This window comes from Mytilus edulis, chromosome 1, assembly GCF_963676685.1.
Source record: "Mytilus edulis chromosome 1, xbMytEdul2.2, whole genome shotgun sequence".
NCBI lineage: Eukaryota > Metazoa > Mollusca > Bivalvia > Mytilida > Mytilidae > Mytilus > Mytilus edulis.
Genome location: NC_092344.1, coordinates 104,910,823 through 104,932,280, shown reverse-complemented (window position 1 = coordinate 104,932,280; position 21,458 = coordinate 104,910,823). Strand labels below are relative to the sequence as shown.

Here is a 21,458-nt window from a genome sequence, read left to right as displayed (position 1 = left end):
CATTACTATATAAATAAAGCGTATTTACTTTCAATTCTAAGTTTACTATAAATCGATCCATGGTGATCATTGATATAGTATACAGACCCTCTCTATTTAATAAACTCTGTGACTGCCGTGGATAGTAAACTTGAAAATGATAGCAGATAAAATTCTGAAAATACACTTTATTCGTAGATTTATGTATGTTCAAAGTATACAGAAAAACGCAAACCGGAAGTCTAATATGACTTAAAATTTCGTACAATGACGGGACAATACCCGGATGCCTTTTTTCTCGTTTTTCTCCTAAAATAACTCAATCTGAATAATCATATGAATGGATGACAAATGCGACTATGCACTGTACCTATAGGACACAGAGGCGTGTTGATTAATTTATTGTGGAAAGAAGAGAAGCGACACCAAAAATGAGGTCTTCTCGTTTAATAGTATAGATTCTCATCATTTCGTTGCCTTGGTCTCAGTTAGATAGTTTTCTCACTGGTGATCACACCATAATTCCCCATGTTTATACTACAAAACTGTTTTAAATGATTACACCAGCACTAGTGTTTATTTTCAGATTTCGATTATCAATATAGAATTCATCTAAAATACTTACCAGCGAAGAAAAAAATCTAAACAGAAACTGTCAAAAGAACACAAGTGCGTAATCCTTAGATAAATCATATTGAAGAATAGAAACCAATTTTACTTGTCAAATATTTCAATCGATTTTTCTATAATGGCCTAATAATGATAATAATCTTTAAATAAAGGAGAAATTGATTCACCGGGAAATATATTCCTCTTTACGCTCAATTGTGTATATAAATTGATTAAACACTATCAAAAGACCTAGGACTTGATTTTTTCAACAATTTATAATTGTTTTCATACGTTAACTATAAAGTGGTTTTTAATTTTAGAGGTTATATAGTGTGACAAAGACGATAATTTCAGTCTTATATCTGAAGTGCAACGATATTTAAACAAATGACTCGGATATGCACAAGTTTGATGAAATTATCCTTACCCCATGTCCAGCTTGGGTTCAATGTTATAATCTCTTTGTACTTGTGATATTTTAGGAAATTGAATTTTATACCTGATAACTTAGATCAACTTATTTATGTCTCTTTTAGAGCATATGACGTCGATTATTAAATGCAAAACGATCTAAGAGGTCTTTGTTTCAGAATATTTGTTTAATCTGCTGAGATTTCAGTTGTAGACACTTTTTTTTTACTTAATCTTTCGAGCAATTCTGTATTCCACTTTGATGCAAGTACAATAGCTCGTTGGCTAAAATTGATATATGAATTGATATATATGAACCTACTTACGTAGATACCAGTATGTTGTGGCTACTACTATCATTATTAACATGATTTCATATTAAAATATGAATATGTAGTATGATTACCAATGAGACAACTCTCCACCAGAAACGAAATGAAGAGGAAGTTAACAACTAAAGTTCAGCATACGGCAGGTACACAACTTAGGAAATGACAAATGTAAAACAATTAAAACGAGAAAAAAATAAAGAAAAAAACAAATATGGTATACAGTAGCAAACGGCCACCTGTGAATTGTATGCTCCATGCTGGGACAGGCATATACAGAATGCAGCGAGGTCAAATGAATGATGATTGATCCGTCTCCCTATCATGGGACAGTGGTGTCAGAGTACATCAAATCAAATTATACAATTCAGCTGAAAAGGGCATAACTCCTCAGATTGATACAAAGCTAAAAAAAAACCACACACAAGACACTAAGTACAGATCCGAGAGTATATTGATGCACGATATGTGTACTTTCAATCTTAAATCGCATATGTTTCGACCATTACGAAAATGCGTTGAATGTGTGCGTTAATTCTACGCAAGGCTCGCCATCAAAAGGGTGTAATCAGGGTGGTTGAAACACACACTGAAAGACTTTTAAATAAATACTGAGTACCCATATCAGCAACGGATACTCCCGGTCGATGACCTACATGTGGATACAAGCAAACATTGAAGAAACGTATAGACACCATAGTCTGCAACAAGTTACTTGTAAAACAACAAACACTGTATCTTGAATAAGGAGACCCATTTCCTAAACGTATGAATTGTCACCGTATTGACTGTAAGCCAAACCTGCTATACTAAGTCGACATTTAAGGTCTTCTGGTCATACTAAGGCAAATCTCAATATACTACAAAATGTTACCAATTCTTTATGTAAAAAAATATAATATTGATCACGATACGATCACAGAGACTCGATTTGCTTGTATCCATGTGAAATGAGCTTTGGTTGATAGTTTGATCATTGGTAATCATACGATATATCCTTTATTTTGAGTTCATTAGAGGTTCGGAAAGATTCCTTAATGTATATATAGTATTAAAATAACCACAGGGACACAAACGCATTGTAATCTATGTTAAGTTTTTCTTTTGAAAATCGATTTCCTGTCCAAGTTATAAAAGTAGAATAATAGTATTTGTATACATGCTATTAGATCTTGATTGTTGAATGTTTTAAATGGGGAAAAATTATCATAACTTCATAAGTCAGTTTCGCTTAAATACCTTATCCAATTTGTTTTTGATAATATATAAAATTGAGAATGGAAATAGGGAATGTGTCAAAGAGACAGCAACCCGACCATAGAACAGACAACAGCCGAAGGCCACCAATAGGTCTTCAATCTATATGTATATGTTTAACATGATAGGCAGTCTATGAAAAAGACTATTCAAACAGTCTGTGTTTTTGTTAGATGTTTTTTGTTGTATCAATCTGATGAGTAAAGCCCTTTTTAACTGATTTTTATAGTTTGTTCTTATGTGGTACTGTTACACCACTGCCCCAGGTTAGGGGGAGGGTTTGGCGTCATCAAACTAGTTTAACCCCCCCCCCCCCCCCCCCCCCCCAAATTCCATATGTGCTTATCCCAAATCAGTAGCCTATACCGGTAGTTCAGTGGTTGTTGTTGGTTCATGTCTAAAATGGTTGTTTTCGTATATTGTTTTGTTATAAATCATACCGTTAGTCTCCTCAATTGAATTGTTTCATATTTTTCATTACAAGACCTTTAATAACCGACTTCACGGTAGGGGTTTCTCATAGTTGAAGGTCATTCAGTTGCCTATTATTGCTTACATTTACTTCATTTACACTTTGGTGGATATTTGTATCATTGGCAATCATACCACATCTCCTTATTTTTATATGGAAAAAGTAATTGTCATATCGGATCATGCAAGTTGACAATCCATATCGTCATATAGACACCTGAACTGTCCTGGATGCAGAACATTGCTAGTGTATCATTTGATCTGGGAGAACCTATGAAAACGATTTGGACAAACAATAGAGACAACTGTACCAGTGCTACCGCCGACTTGTATTTTCAAAACTCATACGATACCGTACACTATATGAAGGTCTTGGTCTAAAATGCCAGGGCGGAATAAATTGTTAAACAATTCAAACGAGATTTTTTATGAAAACAGTTAACATAAAACACATGACATAGAACTGAACAACAATCATTGACAAATAGGTTTCTAACTTTAGACTGGCACATACATACTTTGGCGAAGTAACACATGTTATTGAGCGTGCACCCTTCCACCTAAAAAAATGTAAAACAGTTTGAAAGTTCTTGCCACACCATAAAATACGGTCATGAAAAAGACAAAAGATACAACCAATATTAAAGAAGTCGCCGTTCCTAAAGAATAGTTCAAATCGTATTGCAAATAACTATTTGATCATTTCCTCCCAACCAATTCTTAATAATCAACCAGGACACATCCAATGGATTTAGTGTTAATGCGTCAAAATGTCTGAGAAAAGCATGTCTTTGTGCAATTCCAAAATATCAGTATCGACAGGTTGTAGTCCAATAAGCATAAAGATAAGTGTGTGGCGTATTTTTGTTATTGCCTTTTGTTAATGATGATTTATATGGGACAGATGTGAACTTATTGTCACTTGTGGACGAAGGCGTCATCATTCTGCAGCTTCCCATTAATTTGAGAACAAGTTGCATATAACCTATACATGTGCAACGAAAATGTAACAGAATTTCGATGATAAATGTCGTAGAATTCAACTTTACAAATATATCAATTTTTTTTCTAAGCATAAAAGAGAACTGTCATTTTAGTGCGTAGTGCTTGGGCAACCACCTAAACAAGACGGTCTATGTCGAGTTTTGTGTACTTTTTACTTTTCAATTATTGATACCGAGTTCTGTGATACAATGAGGAAAACATTTAAGCTCAGCAGTCATTTTGTTTATGATTGGATACCATCATATCGGAATAACTAGGGTGCACTAATAAAACAAAACGTCCACTCAACCAGTGAATATATTTCAATGGTACATAACTATAAGGGTGCATTTTGCTCAGGCATTTCGGCACATGATTTTTATATATATGAGGATTAGTTCTTAGTTTCAAACAACACAAACAAAGGACTGTACCAATTATTGTCATTTGAACTAAAGGTGTTCTGGGCTCTTTATATCGAATACAGGAGAGATGGCTTTATGTTTGAACTTTGCTTGTAGACAAATCTTGTTTATTTGTAGTTATTGTTTTGTTTTGACGTATTTAATTATTTGATAACTTTTAATTCCGACGTTAACCTTCAGATTTAAGTAGCTTATGTGCAATATTGTTTACAAACATATTTGTTTAAATTATTGAACTTTTAATATTAATCTAATCGACAATTCAAATCACCGAAATACTCTTTAATTGGCGATTCATATCGCTTTTATAGTCACACATACCAAATAAAGTGATAAAACTACTAACAGTTTTAATATATGTTGCTAAAACAAAAAAGACAAATTGACAAGTCATTCAAAAATTTATTACAGGTAAAATACATTTTATTAAATAAATATCATTATCATAAGATATGAAACGCATCAACTTAAAATCATGGTTGAACAGATTGAGAAGATAAGACAAAATATACTAAAGTTTTATGAACGCAATGAACCATTTATGTATTTCTGTTTTACTTGGCGAAACCTGTCCTCCGAACAGATAACAGTTCTTGAAAAGAAAAAAAAATATAGTCCCATTTAAGTCTATGCCTTGTATATAAAAATAAGAAGATGTGGTATGATGGCCAATAAGACAACTAATGACACAAAAATTAAAAACTATAGGTCGCCAGACGGCCTCCAAAAATGAGCAAAGCACATATACTGCGTAGTCAGCTATAAAATGCTCAGAAAGGCAAAAGTAAAACAATTCGAATGAGAAACCTATTGGCCTAATTATATATGTACAAAATAATGAACGAAAAACAATTATGTTACATAGCAACAAACGACAACCACTGAATAACAGGCTCCAGACTTGGCACAGGCACATATAAAATGTGGCGGGCTATACTGACAAATCAGTTGAACGAAAATTAACTCATCAGAAGAATAAAGATATAAAATGCATCAAAGAAAACACAAAAACGCACACTGGACATTTATAACCTTGCATTGGTCGTCCAGAACATGCATGGAATATTTGCCACTGGACGCAATCTTCGCTTTAAACTTAGTTAGTTCTCTGGTGTTGTTGATGGTGTAATTTATTTTTTTGCTTTATAAAAATTATCTCTATATTCGTAATTTGCAAAAGTCAGCTGTTTTTATCTATTCATATCAGAGGCGAACATTATGATAAATATATACAATGTTCATTCTAGTATATATACATTCTACATAAAAAAAAACAGATATCCGATATATTATTCTTAGCCATATTGGACTCTCAAAACTAAAATAATATTCAAGTTCTATCCGTTTATAAATAAAATAAGAAATATGATAGTAAAAAAAATGCAGAAAAATGAAAGTTTAAGAAGTTTAAGAAGTTTAAGAATATTATTGTATATAACATGTATATGCATTACGAGCAAAAGTTTACCAACTATTACCAGACGAAGCACTACTGCGCGTCGTCAGATTTCCCATGTCCCGATTTAGATATTTGTCAATTGCATTCATTCCAAGACGACACACCTCTATTGGTGGACGAACAAGTGGATTACCTTCCAGCAACGAGGAAATATATCTCCAGTCCCAGTCAATATTCTTCAGCTGACCAAAGTTCTTAGGCAGAGATTGCAACATATTGTTCCCAAGCCACAAACAACGTAACTCGGTCATTTGACAGATACTGTCGGGAAGTGTTCGTAAGCGGTTAAAGCACAGAAGCAATGTGTGAAGATTCTTCATGTTAGAAATCTGATGAGGAAGTTCTTCAAGCAAATTGTCACACATATCTAGAAATTCTAAATTTTCAAGATCACAAAGTTCGAGGGGAAAGTCTTCAAATTCGTTGTTAGACAAATGTAGACTTTTAAGATTTGTTAGATTTTTAAATCCATTTGGTAAGCTAGACAAATGGTTATTACTCAGAGCAAGTCTCTCCAAACTAACCAATAATGTTACTTCTGTTGCCAATGTTTGCATTTCATTGGTATCCAGAATAAGCACTTTCAGGTTTATCAATTTTCCAATTGCCGGAGGAAGTTTTGGAAGTTTAAAATCAAGACATGCCTCTCGCTCCGGACTCAGTTCCAAAACTTCTAATTCCAAAATACTAAATATAGATCTGGGCAACTCGTTTAGATCTCTTCCTCTTATTTTTAATTTTTTCAGTCCGTAATAAATTGGATCCTCTGTTTCTATAAGCCTTCTGAGTGATCTTGCATCACTGAGATTACGTGGTGTACAAATATAAGCCATGTTCAAGACTGATTAAAAAATAATTGTTCCTTTAATATAGGTTTTTCCTCTCCATACCAACTCCAATCAATATAAATTCTACAAAACAAGAAAATTAAGATAATAATTTGAGTTTATTTTATTGAATTTGATTAAATATTAACGCCCCATTGTGAAATATTTGTATTTTAACTAAGACATGCTTTAAAATCAATATCATTATTTACCTCCTGTAATTTGAGCTGCTTTCTACCTGCCTTCCTACACCTGTATCAAGCTTCCCAGGTGTATAAAGCTTACTTTAAACTTCCCTCATTCCTACGTAGACATGTTACGTTTTAAATCCGTCCTAACCATTAACTTTTATAAACGTATCAATTCTTTTGTTAATTCTTTTCATAAAACCGAATGTTTACGTTGACCGATGAATTAAACGGGGTTGAAATTTGTAATGTAAAATCGTGCTTTAAATTGCTTTGATCTTATGTTGCAATTGGTTTTTATATTAGTAGGGACTAAAACTATATCCATAAAATAAGTTTTGATATTTGTTTTCCAACGAAAAAGTACATATATCAAAAGTCCTTAAATAGTAAAAATATTTAAATTATTCTTCATTCAGGATAACAATACAACAAAAGCATTAAAAGAAACATTACAAATTGTTAAACACTATGAATTGTCAATTCCACCTGCACATAGAATACTAATAGATTGAAGCCATTCTTTGACTTACATTGCACATATGTAAATTACGATTATCACAGGGGCGGATCTAGCCATTTTAAAAAGGGGGGGGGGGGGTTCCAACTATATGTCCCCATTCAAATGCATTGATCGGCCGTAAAAAAGGGGGGGTTCCAACCCCCGGAACCCCCCTCTGGATCCGCCACTGCATTAATAAAATATAAAGGTTGTCTTGTTTATGAATACACACTAGCTAAAGAGTTAAGGTTAGCGATGCTTCAGTTTAAAAGCTTATTTTACCTCTAATCCACTACTGCTGATATTAGAAAATTAAATGCAATTATACCACATACTTTACTGCTGTTTTACCATGCAGCAACCAGCATACACTCCTATATATTTATCATATAAAAATCGATATCATTTCAATCTGTCTAGTACAAAAATCTTCAAGTATCAAAATTTAAGGTGGTACCTAACACTACAGGGAGATAACTCTGTAAAATAAGCAGAACGTTTTAAAAATAAGTGTTTGTCAAACTGCTATATAACCAGTGTAATTTTTCTGATTAAACGGTTAGTTCCATCTTTTTGATTTTTTTTATATTTTTGTTAAAGGGTCAAAGTAATTAATTTGTCAAATTTTTAAGAAAATTAAACGAGCCAAATTAATTTTAGTTCAGGTGTTAGGTACCACCTTAAGTCCATTCTGTCCGTGTTTTTTTTTCTTTCTTCTTCAGGAATATCCAATAGAGTCAAAATGTACCAAAAAAAATATTGCACTTTTATAAACATTACAGATTTAAATTTTGACATTGATCCTTCGGAGTGGGAAAGAAATAAAAATAAAAATCATCTTTACGATTTCATTGTGTATTGTAGTTAGCTTTTCTGAAGCGGAAAAAATGGATTGAGTTTTGTTATCATCATCATGCCCTCTTAATGGGGAGAATACACTCTACAATCCATATGCTATGGCAAGCCGTTTTACTATTTATTCTAATTTTAAGATATCTCCAATAATATATAAGATACCTTATATAATATATAAGATATCTCCTTTAATATATAAGATATCTTATATAATTTCATTTTTATAAGATATCTCATATATTATATAAGATATCTTTAATGTTATATGAGATATCTTTAATGTTATATAAGATATCTTTAATGTTATATAAGATATCTCATAAAGTTTATATGATATCTTAGAAAGTATATGATATATCTTATAAACAATTTTTATATAAGATATCTTATATAATTTATAAGATATCTTATATAGTTTATAAGATATCTCATATAGTTTATAAGATATTTTATATAGTTTATGAGATATCTTATAAAGACAATAATATAAGACATCTGATAAACTATATAAACGGTATAAAATATCTTATAAACTTTGGGAGATATCTTATAAACTTTAGGAGATATCTTATAAAACAAATAAGATATCTTATAAAACAAATAAGATATCTTATAAAATAAATAAGATATCTCCTATAATATACAAGATATCTTATATAATTTCATTTTTAAGAGATATCTTATATATTATATAAGATATCTCCTAAAATTTATTAGATATCTTATATACTTCATAAGATATCTTCTATAGTTTATAAGATATCTTATAAACTATATACAATTACTGTCTTTTGATGAGGTAAATATGCGGTTTTATTGACTTTTGAAAAAATGATATTCACTGAGGCCGACGGCCGAAGTGAATATCAGTTTTTCAAAAGTCAATAAAACCGCATATTTACCGAAACAAAAGACAGTAATTGTTTTATTCCATAGTCCGAGAGAAGAAAATGTATCTAATGACAAACATATACCAATTATTTTTTTACATGAAACATTTCACCATAACGTTGCATGTAAAAGCGCGTGACGTTTACCGCGGTGAATAACACTTTCTCAGGTGAATATGCTTTTTTATTCAAAATCCAATTCATATAGAAAAACCTACTAAAATAATACCAATATGGAATAATATAAAATATCTTATAGACTTTAGGAAATATCTTATAAACTTTAGGAGATATCTTATAAAACAAATAAGATATCTTATAAAATAAATAAGATATCTCCTATAATATACAAGATATCTTATATAATTTCATTTTTAAGAGATATCTTATATATTATATAAGATATCGCCTAAAATTTATTAGATATCTTATATACTTCATAAAATATCTTCTATAGTTTATAAGATATATTATAAAGTATATGAAATATCTTATATAATTTTTAAGATATCTTATATAATTTATAAGATATCTTATATAGTTTATAAAATATCTTATATAGTTTATAAGATATCTTATATAGTTTATAAGATATCTTATATAGTTTATAAGATATCTCATATAGTTTATAAGATATCTTATATAGTTTATGAGCTATCTTATAAAGACAATTATATAAGATATCTGATAAATAATATGAGATATCTTCTAAACTATATGATATATCTTATAAACTATATACGATATCTTTTAAACTATATAAGATATCTTATAAAGTTTAAGAGATATCTTGAGTAAGAATAAATAGCATAACGGCTTGCCATAATATGCTGTTAATCGTCGTTATCGTAAAAAAAAACTTAAATGACCAAAGTACACCCGAACTCTATCCGACATTGACAAAGTGCCAAAGAATGCTAACCTGTTTGTTCAATACACCACAATATTGAATGTTTATTTTCATAGTGATCAGTTGTAATAAAAATATATGTACATTACATATATTCGTTATTTAAAATCAAAACCTTTCGACAAAAAATAATTGTTTAAACTTAAATGTCGATATCAAAACTGACATCCTGGTTTGACGTAGGCAAGAATACATTTAATCAACTAATTATATAATAAAAACTCTAGTTTAAACACAACTATATAAACTAAAATGTACTTTTATTTACGGTGTGAAAAGGAAGCCAGTAAAATTACCTTTTTGATATTAATGATACATTTAATGGTAACTGAATGATAATTCATATTGCATATTCTTTAAAAGTGGACACAATTTTATAGAGGAATTAGGTATATTTGTACTTCAAAACGGCAGATTATATACCTTAAAATCTCACTTGTCGCACATGTGTAGGTAGCTTAACCAACTAGACAACCGTCAATATTATATAACCATTTTGATGCATTGTGGTTTTGTTTATTTTAGCTTAGTAGAATAACGATACGACCATTACAATGGTGTCTAACTAAGAAAAGTATACTATTCATAAAGCGATAGCCACAGGATTTTACTATTATTTATCTGTAAAATTCTTAGACTCGTAATATGAATATATACATTTTATATAAGAGAGACTAATAAGTATTACGCCGTCCCTGTGAGAGTAATGGCGTAATATTATATTTAGACCAATACTTTTTATCCTTTTTTTGAAAAAAGCACAGTAAAACCTTCATTTTGGCAAAGTATAAGAAAATTCGATCATTTTTTTTCTATACCCCTGAACTGAGACTATCGGTAGTGACCAATCTCTGTGTTATAGTAGTCTCAGGCCTGAACTGAGACTATCGGTAGTGACCAATCTCTGTGTTATAGTAGTCTCAGGCCTGAACTGAGACTATCGGTAGTGACCAATCTCTGTGTTATAGTAGTCTCAGGCCTGAACTGAGACTATCGGTAGTGACCAATCTCTGTGTTATAGTAGTCTCAGGCCTGAACTGTAACTGTCAATGCTATCAAAACCAGAAACTGTAGCCAGTGCTCTGAAAGTATGTTGCAAAACAGACTTTCCAAATATTTCTGTTATCTTAAATACCATAGATACCATGGGGGTGACGAGTTGCGAATGTGAGCGATCCAGCAGTGAGTTATCACTTTTAAAAACCAACCTGAGAACAACTATGGGACAATCGCGTTTAAACGGACTTGCGTTGATGCATGTGCACTACAGTTTGGAACTAAACATAAAACAAATTATAGATAACTTTGCAAGGAAACACCCGCGACGCATGATGTTGAATGACCTGATAAACGACTCTTTGTTAAATTAGTAAATTTTGAACAATTTTACGTAGAACTGTTTTTACCGATTCGGAACATTTATGTGAACTTTTTTTACAGCTTGCCTAATTCAGATGACAGTTGTATGTTGTGCTATTTTAGATTGCAAGATATTGTATAGAGTCTTAAATAAAAATCAGTTTTACATGTCTTTAAATTCCTTTACCTAGGAATATGTGCATTGCATGGTGTTGTCCAAATTCATGATCTTCCATAATGTCGAAGGTTTTTTTTTTAACCTTTTTCATACCATTCAATATTCATTTGGGACCACCCCAATATTTTTCTGGATTCGCCACTGACTGAATTGTAAAGTACAGATAATACGTTTAACACACTATCAGCAAAGACCTAAAATAAGTGATATTCATGAGCAAAGATTAAAAATTTATTTGTAAAGAATATAAGGGCACAAATGTCATCAAACAACCAAAAAGACATTAACATTAGAATATCGTAAAAATAAGCGTTAAACAAACTTATCAAACAAGTAAGATCTTTCAAATCAAAAGAAGCAAACAGCTGACTGAACAAATATTTGATTTGCACTTCCATTTTTTATACTGTTTGTATCATGCTTATAATCTGTTTGTCGTTCGTGGCGGTTAAGGTTTTGAAATTTGTATTTTCTGAATAAATTTTTGTCACCACTACTTTGTATAGTCTTACTATACTAATATTTGGTGTCACTAACAAACTATGACTTAAATTTAAAAAAGAAAGAATATACCTTGTGGTCAATTAAATTCCATGACAAAAAAAGTTCCAGAAGCATAGACAAACAACAGCTCACAAAACAGTACATATAGAAAAGTTATGATATCGAGCAGCGCAAAATATTGCGTGAAAAAGTCTAATCGATTTTAATAAAAGTCTACAGCGGAGATATTTCTGTTTTATCACATTGTTACTGTTAAATTATTCTTTATAGTCAATGCTGTATCTTGTAACAGGATATCGGAGACATTCATGATGTTTCATTTTGAATAAAAAAACTACATACAAATCAATGAAATTTTAATTTTAGTTTCATTAGTGTTGCCATTGACACACGTACAGAGAATTCGATTAATTGGATGAATGAATTTTCTCATTGATTTTATTATATGATATATATTTCAAAAATGAATTTGTAAAATTTGATATTGCCTTTTAGGTTGCCTGTCCAAAAGCGTTAATTGGAAAGAATACACAGTAACCTTTACATTTTCGTTTTTAAAATGTTATGCAAGTTGGTATTTTTGCATATCAAAATGCTGTCAATCTTTGTGCTCAAGTTGATGGAGGGAGGGCACTGAGCTGCTAAAGAATATTGTCCAAGATTGATCTGACGATCTTCAGAGGTCAATCGTAAAAAAAACAGACAATCTGGACTATTCTGAGAGCATGTAACTTTAAAAAGTATATATATATTAGCATTGAAATAACAACGAAATCTTCCCTGACTTTTGACCGTGGCATTTTTAAAATTTGCTTCTAAAGTGGAAAATCTAATTATAACCTTTGAAGAAACTGACAAATATAACTCAGTGTATGGCACGTTCTCTGCATTGAAGCGAAAGGGATTATAAATTTAAAAGATTTGTTAATTGTTGAATACATTTAAACGTCCAGTGGCAGTTATTTGATGCCGCATATTCATAACAAAACGTTTCATTATATGTAAACTCTGCAAGGTTGGACGATATGGATAAAGGATGGGGAATGTGGACTGTAAAAAACAAAGTTATGTTGGATAGGGGACATTTTGCCTTTCAGAATGTAACCTAGGAATCTCTGAACGAGTTGTTGCAAGGGTTCTTTTAAGTGTGACTCTCTCTACGGGAGGGATCTGATCAAAGGTACCTGATACTTCATGTACAGTAAAACGGACGTCCCACTTGGCAAGATTTTTTCCCAAGTCTGAAGTTGACCAAGGTGGCCATGTTTCTATACCCGAATTACCCCTGTGGTTAAATTCAGAAGCCGGCGTTCTAGTTAATATAGTGAGGATATAATCAACATGAAAATAAAGTTATCATTTCTCTCTCATTCTTGCAAATGGTTTGAACAGCTTGCTGTATGAGCTTTATGTAAAATTAGTTAAACCGAATGTTGCTATGGGAATCACGTACTGGTCTTAAATTATTTGTCTATTGGGTGTTGGCCTATACGTATGTGTAAAAGAGAGGCATGCAGAAGTTTCTTAGGGGAAAAGCAAACTCATATATGTCGATGACAAACTTTCAACGCCGTGGCAGAAAACGAAAATAAAACGACCAAAAGACAAACAAAAAATATATAAAACACATCATAAAAAACTTAAAACTAAGCAACACGAACCCCATCAACAAAACGGATATAACATATATGAAGGATCGACAAGACTGTGTTAAACACATCTAATTGGTGAATGCCGAAAGATGTATGAATATGTTCTTTGGCTTTCATTTTGTTTTATAAATATGCAGAAAAGATTTACAATTCGTAATATACATGTATCACTTCAATTTATATGAAACGTATTTCTCTTGCATTTATACTCCGGCTTAATATATAAATAATGAAAATAAGACAATATATGTGTTCCACGTGTATATAAATAAGCTTATAGTTAAGCACTATTTGGGGGGGGGGGGGGGGGGGGGGGGAATCTTCGATTATAATTAAGAAATAATTAATTTCGACCATTTTTTTTAAGAACGGTGTCCTTTACAGTAATTCAGAGAATACACAAAATACTTTCATAAAAAACAAAGAAGGAAACATTTTTCTAGATAAACGAACAAGGCAGGGAAAATTCATATTTCTTACAGACTATGCTGAATTTTCAGATCATATCTAATTGTTTCAATCATTTTCTTCTTCAATAGTATTTCTTTTATCATACTTGTTCAAATATGGAGTAACCAAAAAAAGAAATAAAAAAGTAGCAACAAACCTGTCAATTGTAAATATTACAACCAATATTTCATTAAATAGTCTGCCTTCAAATGTCGTTCCTCGATGCAATGTATATAATAAAACCAATATTTCAAATTAATAATTCACTGATGCGTTTAGCACTTATCAAACTCGATAACTAGTGATTTTTGTTGTCATAGAATGGAGACGATATTAATACAATGTAAATATCGAACTGAAGCGACTGGGGTTGCTTCATAAACACATAAAAGAAGCAGCAGTAAAAGAAGTTCCCGTAAACAACGATTGGGAATTCTAATGCGGAACAGATATATGAATAAACATATCTGAACACTTCACTGAACACTTCACGAATAACATCTACTCAACTTATATTTGATTCCCAGAGGGAGAAATATAGATTCCTACACTGCAACAAGTGCATTACGATATTTCTCCACTCGAGACAGTTAAATTTTATTATTTAAAGCGCGAGGCTTGCCGAGCTCTTTAAATAACTAAAATTTAACTGTCGAGAGTGGAGAAATATCGTAATACACGAGTTTTGGTGTCGGAATCTGTTTCTCTATTGATTATTAACCTTCTTTTTCAAAGATTTTCAGAAACTTGTGTTCTTTATATGCGACGTCATCAGGCATTGCCGCCTTTTTTCATGGCGTCACAATAGCACCGTGTAACATCGTACAGCGGATATAGGTACTAAGCAAGCGGGCATGATCGATTTTGAACTGACATTGTAACGAAAATCTTTGTTTTGTTTTATCATCATTCAGTGTACATTTCTCAACATCTGAATTTCTTGCTCCAAAATGATTTTCGCATCGATTTTTTCCTATTTATAAGACAACTTTTATATTCTTATAAGAACAATTAACTTGTAAATGCGCAAATAGTTGTGAATGTCAACACCAACTTTCAATTTCGATACAATTGTTGAGACATTTACATGTTTTACCTGAAAGAAAGCTAATACAGGGCAAAAGTAATAGTTACTAATCATAAACTGTGATTACTCATTCCTTGAAACTTTTTGCGTAATAAACGAGTATGAAAATTTTGTTTTTGTGTACGGTGTACAGCAACTTAACTATGCACCGTACAGAAGGCTTTATGTGGTCAGCTAAACACCGTGCACAACGCTTCTTTTCGGAATAAAATCTCGAAAAAAACATATGCATGAAAGATTTCAATGCCAATTATTACTATAACTATACTTATTACACACGCACTTCTATCAGAAAAAGAGTTACAATGAATATAGAATTATATCGGATGAGACGAGTGCCAACTTCTTTGACAAGTATTTGCACATGTTTTTGGTAATCGTTCTTGTTTTGGGGAAAATAATGAGACATATGTAATCATCAACCTACGACCAAATCATTTCTTAAAACAACAATTATGTTTAAATTGAGGTACACATTGATATTATGTGAACAAAACACAGGTTTTCGTTATCGTGTGAGGTCAAAATCGATCACGCCCGCTTGGTATAGTACCTATATCCGCTGTACTGATGATACACGGTGAATAGGAAAATTCAGAAGAAAACAAAACATTTAGACGTCATAATCAAATTTCGACTAATCATTTGCCGAGAACAGATTTTTCACTAGTGAGAAGAAATATTTTTCACACACCGGTCAGGAAATGTGAAAATAGCACAAAAATTAGAGAAACAAAACCGTATACACCCCGTTTCTTTCTTACCTGATGGATACTACTGACAACGAATTTCAAAGTACTAGTAGTTGCCCAAAAAATAAATATGTAACACTAACTTACTTCTACATTACCAGGTACAATATCTGTAACGTTAAAGATTCTTTCGGCATTTCTTGCTAATTTCGACGTATTTCCATACATAAATGGACCAAAATGCAGCCGTTGATAATTTGTCAGTATTGTCTTATTGTATATGACTACTATCTTACCTTCTAATCACGTCTTCTAATCGCCCAATACTTTCATAGAAAATGCATACTCTTTCATGAACTATCAAGCTGTCAAATCAATGTATTAGTATTAAATGAACAAATACATTAATTAAATAGCTTTATAGAAAACTGCGTGTGTAGATGATATTAAATGAAAGGAGTGTTTGATATTGGCTCATATACAATTTATTATTCATTTTGTAAGTGTGACACTTGATCTGTTATTAGTTTAGAAATTGACAAATATTGCGTAATATATACTAAAATTCAATGTAAACCTTTAAATACGAAATGAAACCACTGATGACAATCTTGAGACTATAATTATATTCAAAACCAAGGTTAAAAAAGAGTTAAAAAAGTAGAAAATTCAAATCAAACGGTAGAAGTAAGAACGAGCTAGTTCTAGCTATTTACCCCATGTGTTCTTTAATTCCCGTCCCTGTCTTGGTTCAAGAACTTTCAATGCTGCTAAACTTCATATCAGTATGACATTAATTTACGGTTTCAAAAGATTAAATGATTTTACTAATATGAAAACAGCACTTTGCAGAATTTAGAATATAACACGCAAAGTGTTATAGTATTCAATATTACAAAACAATTTGACAGACTGTGTACAGATAAAATAATTTATTTCTTATGCAGCAAAAATACTGCAATCTGATTGGTTGACTACCCCGGTGTAAATAACACCCCACCCTTGTTCACCCGGGGATAAATAAAATTTTGCCAAAAAAAAAAAAAAAATATATAATTGTCCCAAAATAAATAAATAAAAAAAAAAAAAAAATTTAGAAAAAAAATGAAAAGAAGAAAATGCTAAAAAAAAAAATTTTTTAAATATTTTTTTTTTTTTTTTTTTGTAAACTCAAAAGAATACAAAAATTTTCTGTATTTTTCCAATAATAAAGTAAAAAAGTATTTGACAATGTGCAGCAACATGGACATTGAAATAATATTACGCTGGAAATTTTTCATTACCATTTTTACAATTTTACGTCCTGGTTTCAAAATGAGTAAAGGAATTGTTCATAAGAAATAAATTCGTTATCTTGGTGTAATCAGGGGTGTACAGAATTTTACACCGTTGTTGAAAATTCATACACCCTTGCGCCTCAGGGTGTATGAATTTTCAACAACGGTGTAAAATTCTGTACACCCCTGATTACACCAAGATAACTAATAGTGTTAGTTTCAGTACATAGTACCAATGCGTCGATCAAACTGCTTGCTGAGACTATAACTATAAGTCCCTATACGATATCATCCGAAAAGTATAGCCTCACATCATGTACTGTTCACAAACAGTTAGCTTAATGCAAAAAATTATGATAAAAGAGATGATTTTTCATTTCCTATCGTTAACTTATCCATTTTAAGATGGCGACGTTCCCTTGTCACCATTTTACGGTGTTTCAACTTCCAAGCAAGGACCGAAGCTCATAAACTCGGCAATCAATTAAACGCAGGACTTCGGGAATGTTCGGAGAGCCGACAACCTTGCTTCGGAAGTTGACGGTGTTTATATATCTCAACTTGTACGATTCGCTTGTGTCTGTAACAATGTTTTAGATTTTAACGAGAGAAATTTATGTATAACTGAAAAATTATTACACCAGGGTTTTCAATATCATAAACTAGTCAAAACATTTACTAAATTTTATCATCGGTACAAGGACATCATTCGTAAATATAACTCAAAATGCAGACTTCTTATATATACGTTCAGGTATTTCACATCCAATCTTTTATGGTAATATTTTTTACAAAGCACAAAAATGTCAGTATTCACCTCAGAAGCTTACAAAACCTTTAAACAGATTTATTAAGAAGGGATATAGTTACGATATTGTTGTCAGGTCATTAAAGATTGCATATTTTGGCTTTAATATTGATTCACTTACATGTATAGGGTCTTTGCATCGGAATTAAACACATTTATTTAAAAAACAGTTCTTGGCATGAATTTATATTCATATATTCTATGATGGTATAACGGGAGGGATTGTGCCTGATATTCATATGATGAAAACACAATCTTTCAATCAGTTTAATTGAGGTCTGGAGCTGGCATGTCAGTAACTACTAGTTATTTATGTACTATTGTCATTTTGTTTATTTTCTTTTGTTACCTTTTCTGACATCAGACTCGGACTTCTCTTGAACTGAATTTAACTCTGCGTATTGTTATGCGTTTACTTTTCTACATTGGCAAGAGGTATAGGGGGGGGGGGGGGGAGATTTAAAAAAACATGTTTAACCCCGCCGCATTTTTGCACCTGTCCCAAGTTAGGAGCCTCTGGCCTTTGTTAGTCTTGTATGATTTTTAATCTAGTTTCTTGTGTATAATTTGGAATTTAATATGACGTCCATTATCACTGAAATAGTATATATATTTGTTTAGGGGCCAACTGAAGGACGCCTCAGGGTGCGGAAGTTTCTCGCTGCATTGAAGACATATTCTATTGGTGACCTTTTGCCGTTGTCTGTTCTATGGTCGGGTTGTTGTCTCTTTGACACATTCTCCATTTCCAATCTCAATTTTAGATTTGCCGCCTGTCATTGTTCAAACCCCTTTCCATCTAAGAGGTTAGGTATCTGTCTCATATACATATGCTTCACACCTCCTTTTATTCGTTTTGCAAATTCCTACAGAACTGAAAATTCTGCTGTAAAGACACCAATTCCAACTATTCCATTTTACTAACTAAAATTATAAATTCTGGTTCGTTCAAAGAAATACTTACCAATGATATTTGCACTACAAGGACAGGGGACACAATTGCGATGCAACCTATTGAATAAAATGTGGAATGCATCTATCTAAAATAACTGAACATACTTATAATATTTTGTGACAGCGACTTTTATTTTATAATGGGAAATTGAAATGTTGTCAGTGTAGTGAAACTAAAGAGAGTTGTACTGGATGTATGCCGTACACAGTGACATGAGGTTGCCTGGTGTATGTATACAATCATGCTCTATGCACGTACGAAAACACTTTCGCAACTCATTGAAGGGTCCATGTGTTCTTGTTGCACAACACAATGTTTGAAATATCTAATATACCATCCCTTTTCCATTGGCAGTCTAAATTTCTTGTCCTTCTCACGCCGGTCCACCAAATTTATAGAACTAACATTTTGGATTTTATAGTGAACTTGTCCTGAATAAATATATATGCAGGCTGTTGCATAGGCGCTTTGGACATGGAACCTTCTTTTCATTCATTCTACAATTTTTTAGGATTGTACATTTTGTTCATTCAAATGTTCTTTGTACATGTATTTCAATTTATTTATCATTCTCTTATTTGTTCTTTGTTCTTAACTATAGATCTCAATATAGCTGTAACCGGGAGCTGTAATGGTATAGCACTGCCCTTTTATTCATATTTTACACATTTTAGTAACAGAAAATCAATATACTTACAGCTTCTCGCCTCCGAGACTTTTAATTCGCAATATTTTCTTTCATCCAACAGGATAGTTATCAACTCAAAGTCTTATACATAGATATAAGATGTGGTATGAGTGCTAATGAGACAACTCTCCATCCAAGTCACAATTTGTAAAAAGTGAACCATTATAGGTCAAAGTATACTGTCTTCACCAAGGAGCATTGGCTCACACCAAATAGCAAGCTATAAAGGGCCCCAGAAATGACTAGTGTAAAACCTTTCATTCAAGATTTCATGCAAAAACATGCGGAGTCTATGACGCTTTCAGCAGCACCTGATTTCGACATTTACTTCCGTCATCAGAATGAATTGTATGGTTTAATGGAAAAATAGTATTTTAAATGTACCTAGGATAAGCCGCGAATTGGTCAAAAATAAGGAAAATATGAGTTTTAAAAATCTTTTAAAAAACATAAAAAAACAAAAAGACACGGTCAATAAACGATCATAAACGAACAGCCGTGCTTTTATACTGGTTATTGTGTTGTTGGATCGCTTTTCCATTTTTATTTTTTGTTTATCTTATTGTACATTTAAAGTACATTTAAAACTATTTTACTCTTACTCATGAAAACCATTATGTATATGTGTTGCTCGGTATCAAAAGAGGATAAATAAGGCATTTCAAAGAATGATCAGTCATCTAATATTTACTAACCGTTTGTAAATACAATAAACCTATAATATTAAAATGCATTTCAAATGAGTAAACAATTCTTTATTAAACCAATGATGATTTTCCGAACACAAAGAGAATATAAATTACAATATTTGAAATATCTATGCTATAGGGACTCGGTTAATTTTACTTTCCGTATTTTTAACCAAGGTTTACTAAATTATAACTGATTACACAGATGTGTACGTTCCAGTATGTGGTACTATAAATTATAATTAAAAAATCCCAATATTACGGCGTACATTGAATGATTGATAATAAATAAAAAATTTGTAAGGGTTCCGCGGAACCCAGTGTCTCGCCTACTTTTGCTGTAAATCGCAGGGCCAACAAAAATGAGGAAAAAAATCAATAAAATACTATCTTATGATTGTAAGAAGCTTCTGTCCAAGTTTGGTAAAAATTTAGGATAGTTAATGAATCTTATAAATGTTTTGAAAACTTTAACTGCAGACTGTATGTAATGTTAACTGGAAGAAAATCTAAGTCCATTTAAAAGTAAAATACAGAAAAAATGAAGTTATCTTTTTACAAAATTTACTTCTGGATACTATCTTATGATCATAAATAAGCTTCTGTCCAAGTTTGGTACAAACCCAGGATAGTAAAAGTTATTAAAATTTTAAAAACTTTAACCACAGAGTGAATGTTATGTTTCCCCGCAGAAAAACTAAGTTCATTTAAAAGTAAAATACGGAAAAAATGGATTTATTTTTTTACAAAATTTCTTCTGGATACTATCTTATCTATACTATTAAACGAGAAGACCTCATTTTTGGTGTCGCTTCTCTTCTTTCCACAATAAATTAATCAACACGACTCTGTGTCCTATATATACAGTGCATAGTCGCATTTGTCATCCATTCATATGATTATTCAGATTGAGTTATTTTGGGAGAAAAACGAGAAAAAAGGCATCCAGATATTGTCCCGTCATTGGACGAAATTTTAAGTCAGATTATACTTCCGGTTTGCGTTTTTCTGTATACTTTG

The 21,458-nt window shown here is 31.7% G+C and overlaps 1 protein-coding gene across 4 annotated transcripts; it reads right to left on the bottom strand.

Moving 5' to 3' along the window:
• Positions 1-4,850: 4,850 nt before the first annotated feature.
• On the bottom strand, positions 4,851-16,414 carry LOC139517102 (malignant fibrous histiocytoma-amplified sequence 1 homolog). 4 transcript variants are annotated; one of them, XM_071307808.1, is made up of 2 exons: positions 16,318-16,414; positions 4,851-6,838 (listed from the first exon to the last, which is right to left on the bottom strand). In XM_071307808.1, exon 2 carries the CDS (start codon positions 6,758-6,760, stop codon positions 5,933-5,935), a length of 828 nt encoding a protein of 275 aa, XP_071163909.1. In that variant the 5' UTR covers positions 6,761-6,838; positions 16,318-16,414; the 3' UTR covers positions 4,851-5,932. The 4 variants fall into 4 exon arrangements, with proteins under 4 accessions (XP_071163909.1, XP_071163894.1, XP_071163902.1 ...); XM_071307793.1 differs by lacking the exon at positions 16,318-16,414 and adding an exon at positions 16,169-16,287; XM_071307801.1 differs by lacking the exon at positions 16,318-16,414 and adding an exon at positions 14,400-14,521.
• Between the last annotated feature and the right edge of the window lie 5,044 nt (positions 16,415-21,458).

Excerpts from the sequence above, each read along its gene's own strand:
- LOC139517102 (XM_071307808.1), bottom strand. The coding sequence starts at position 6,760 with ATGGCTTATATTTGTACACCACGTAATCTCAGTGATGCAAGATCACTC.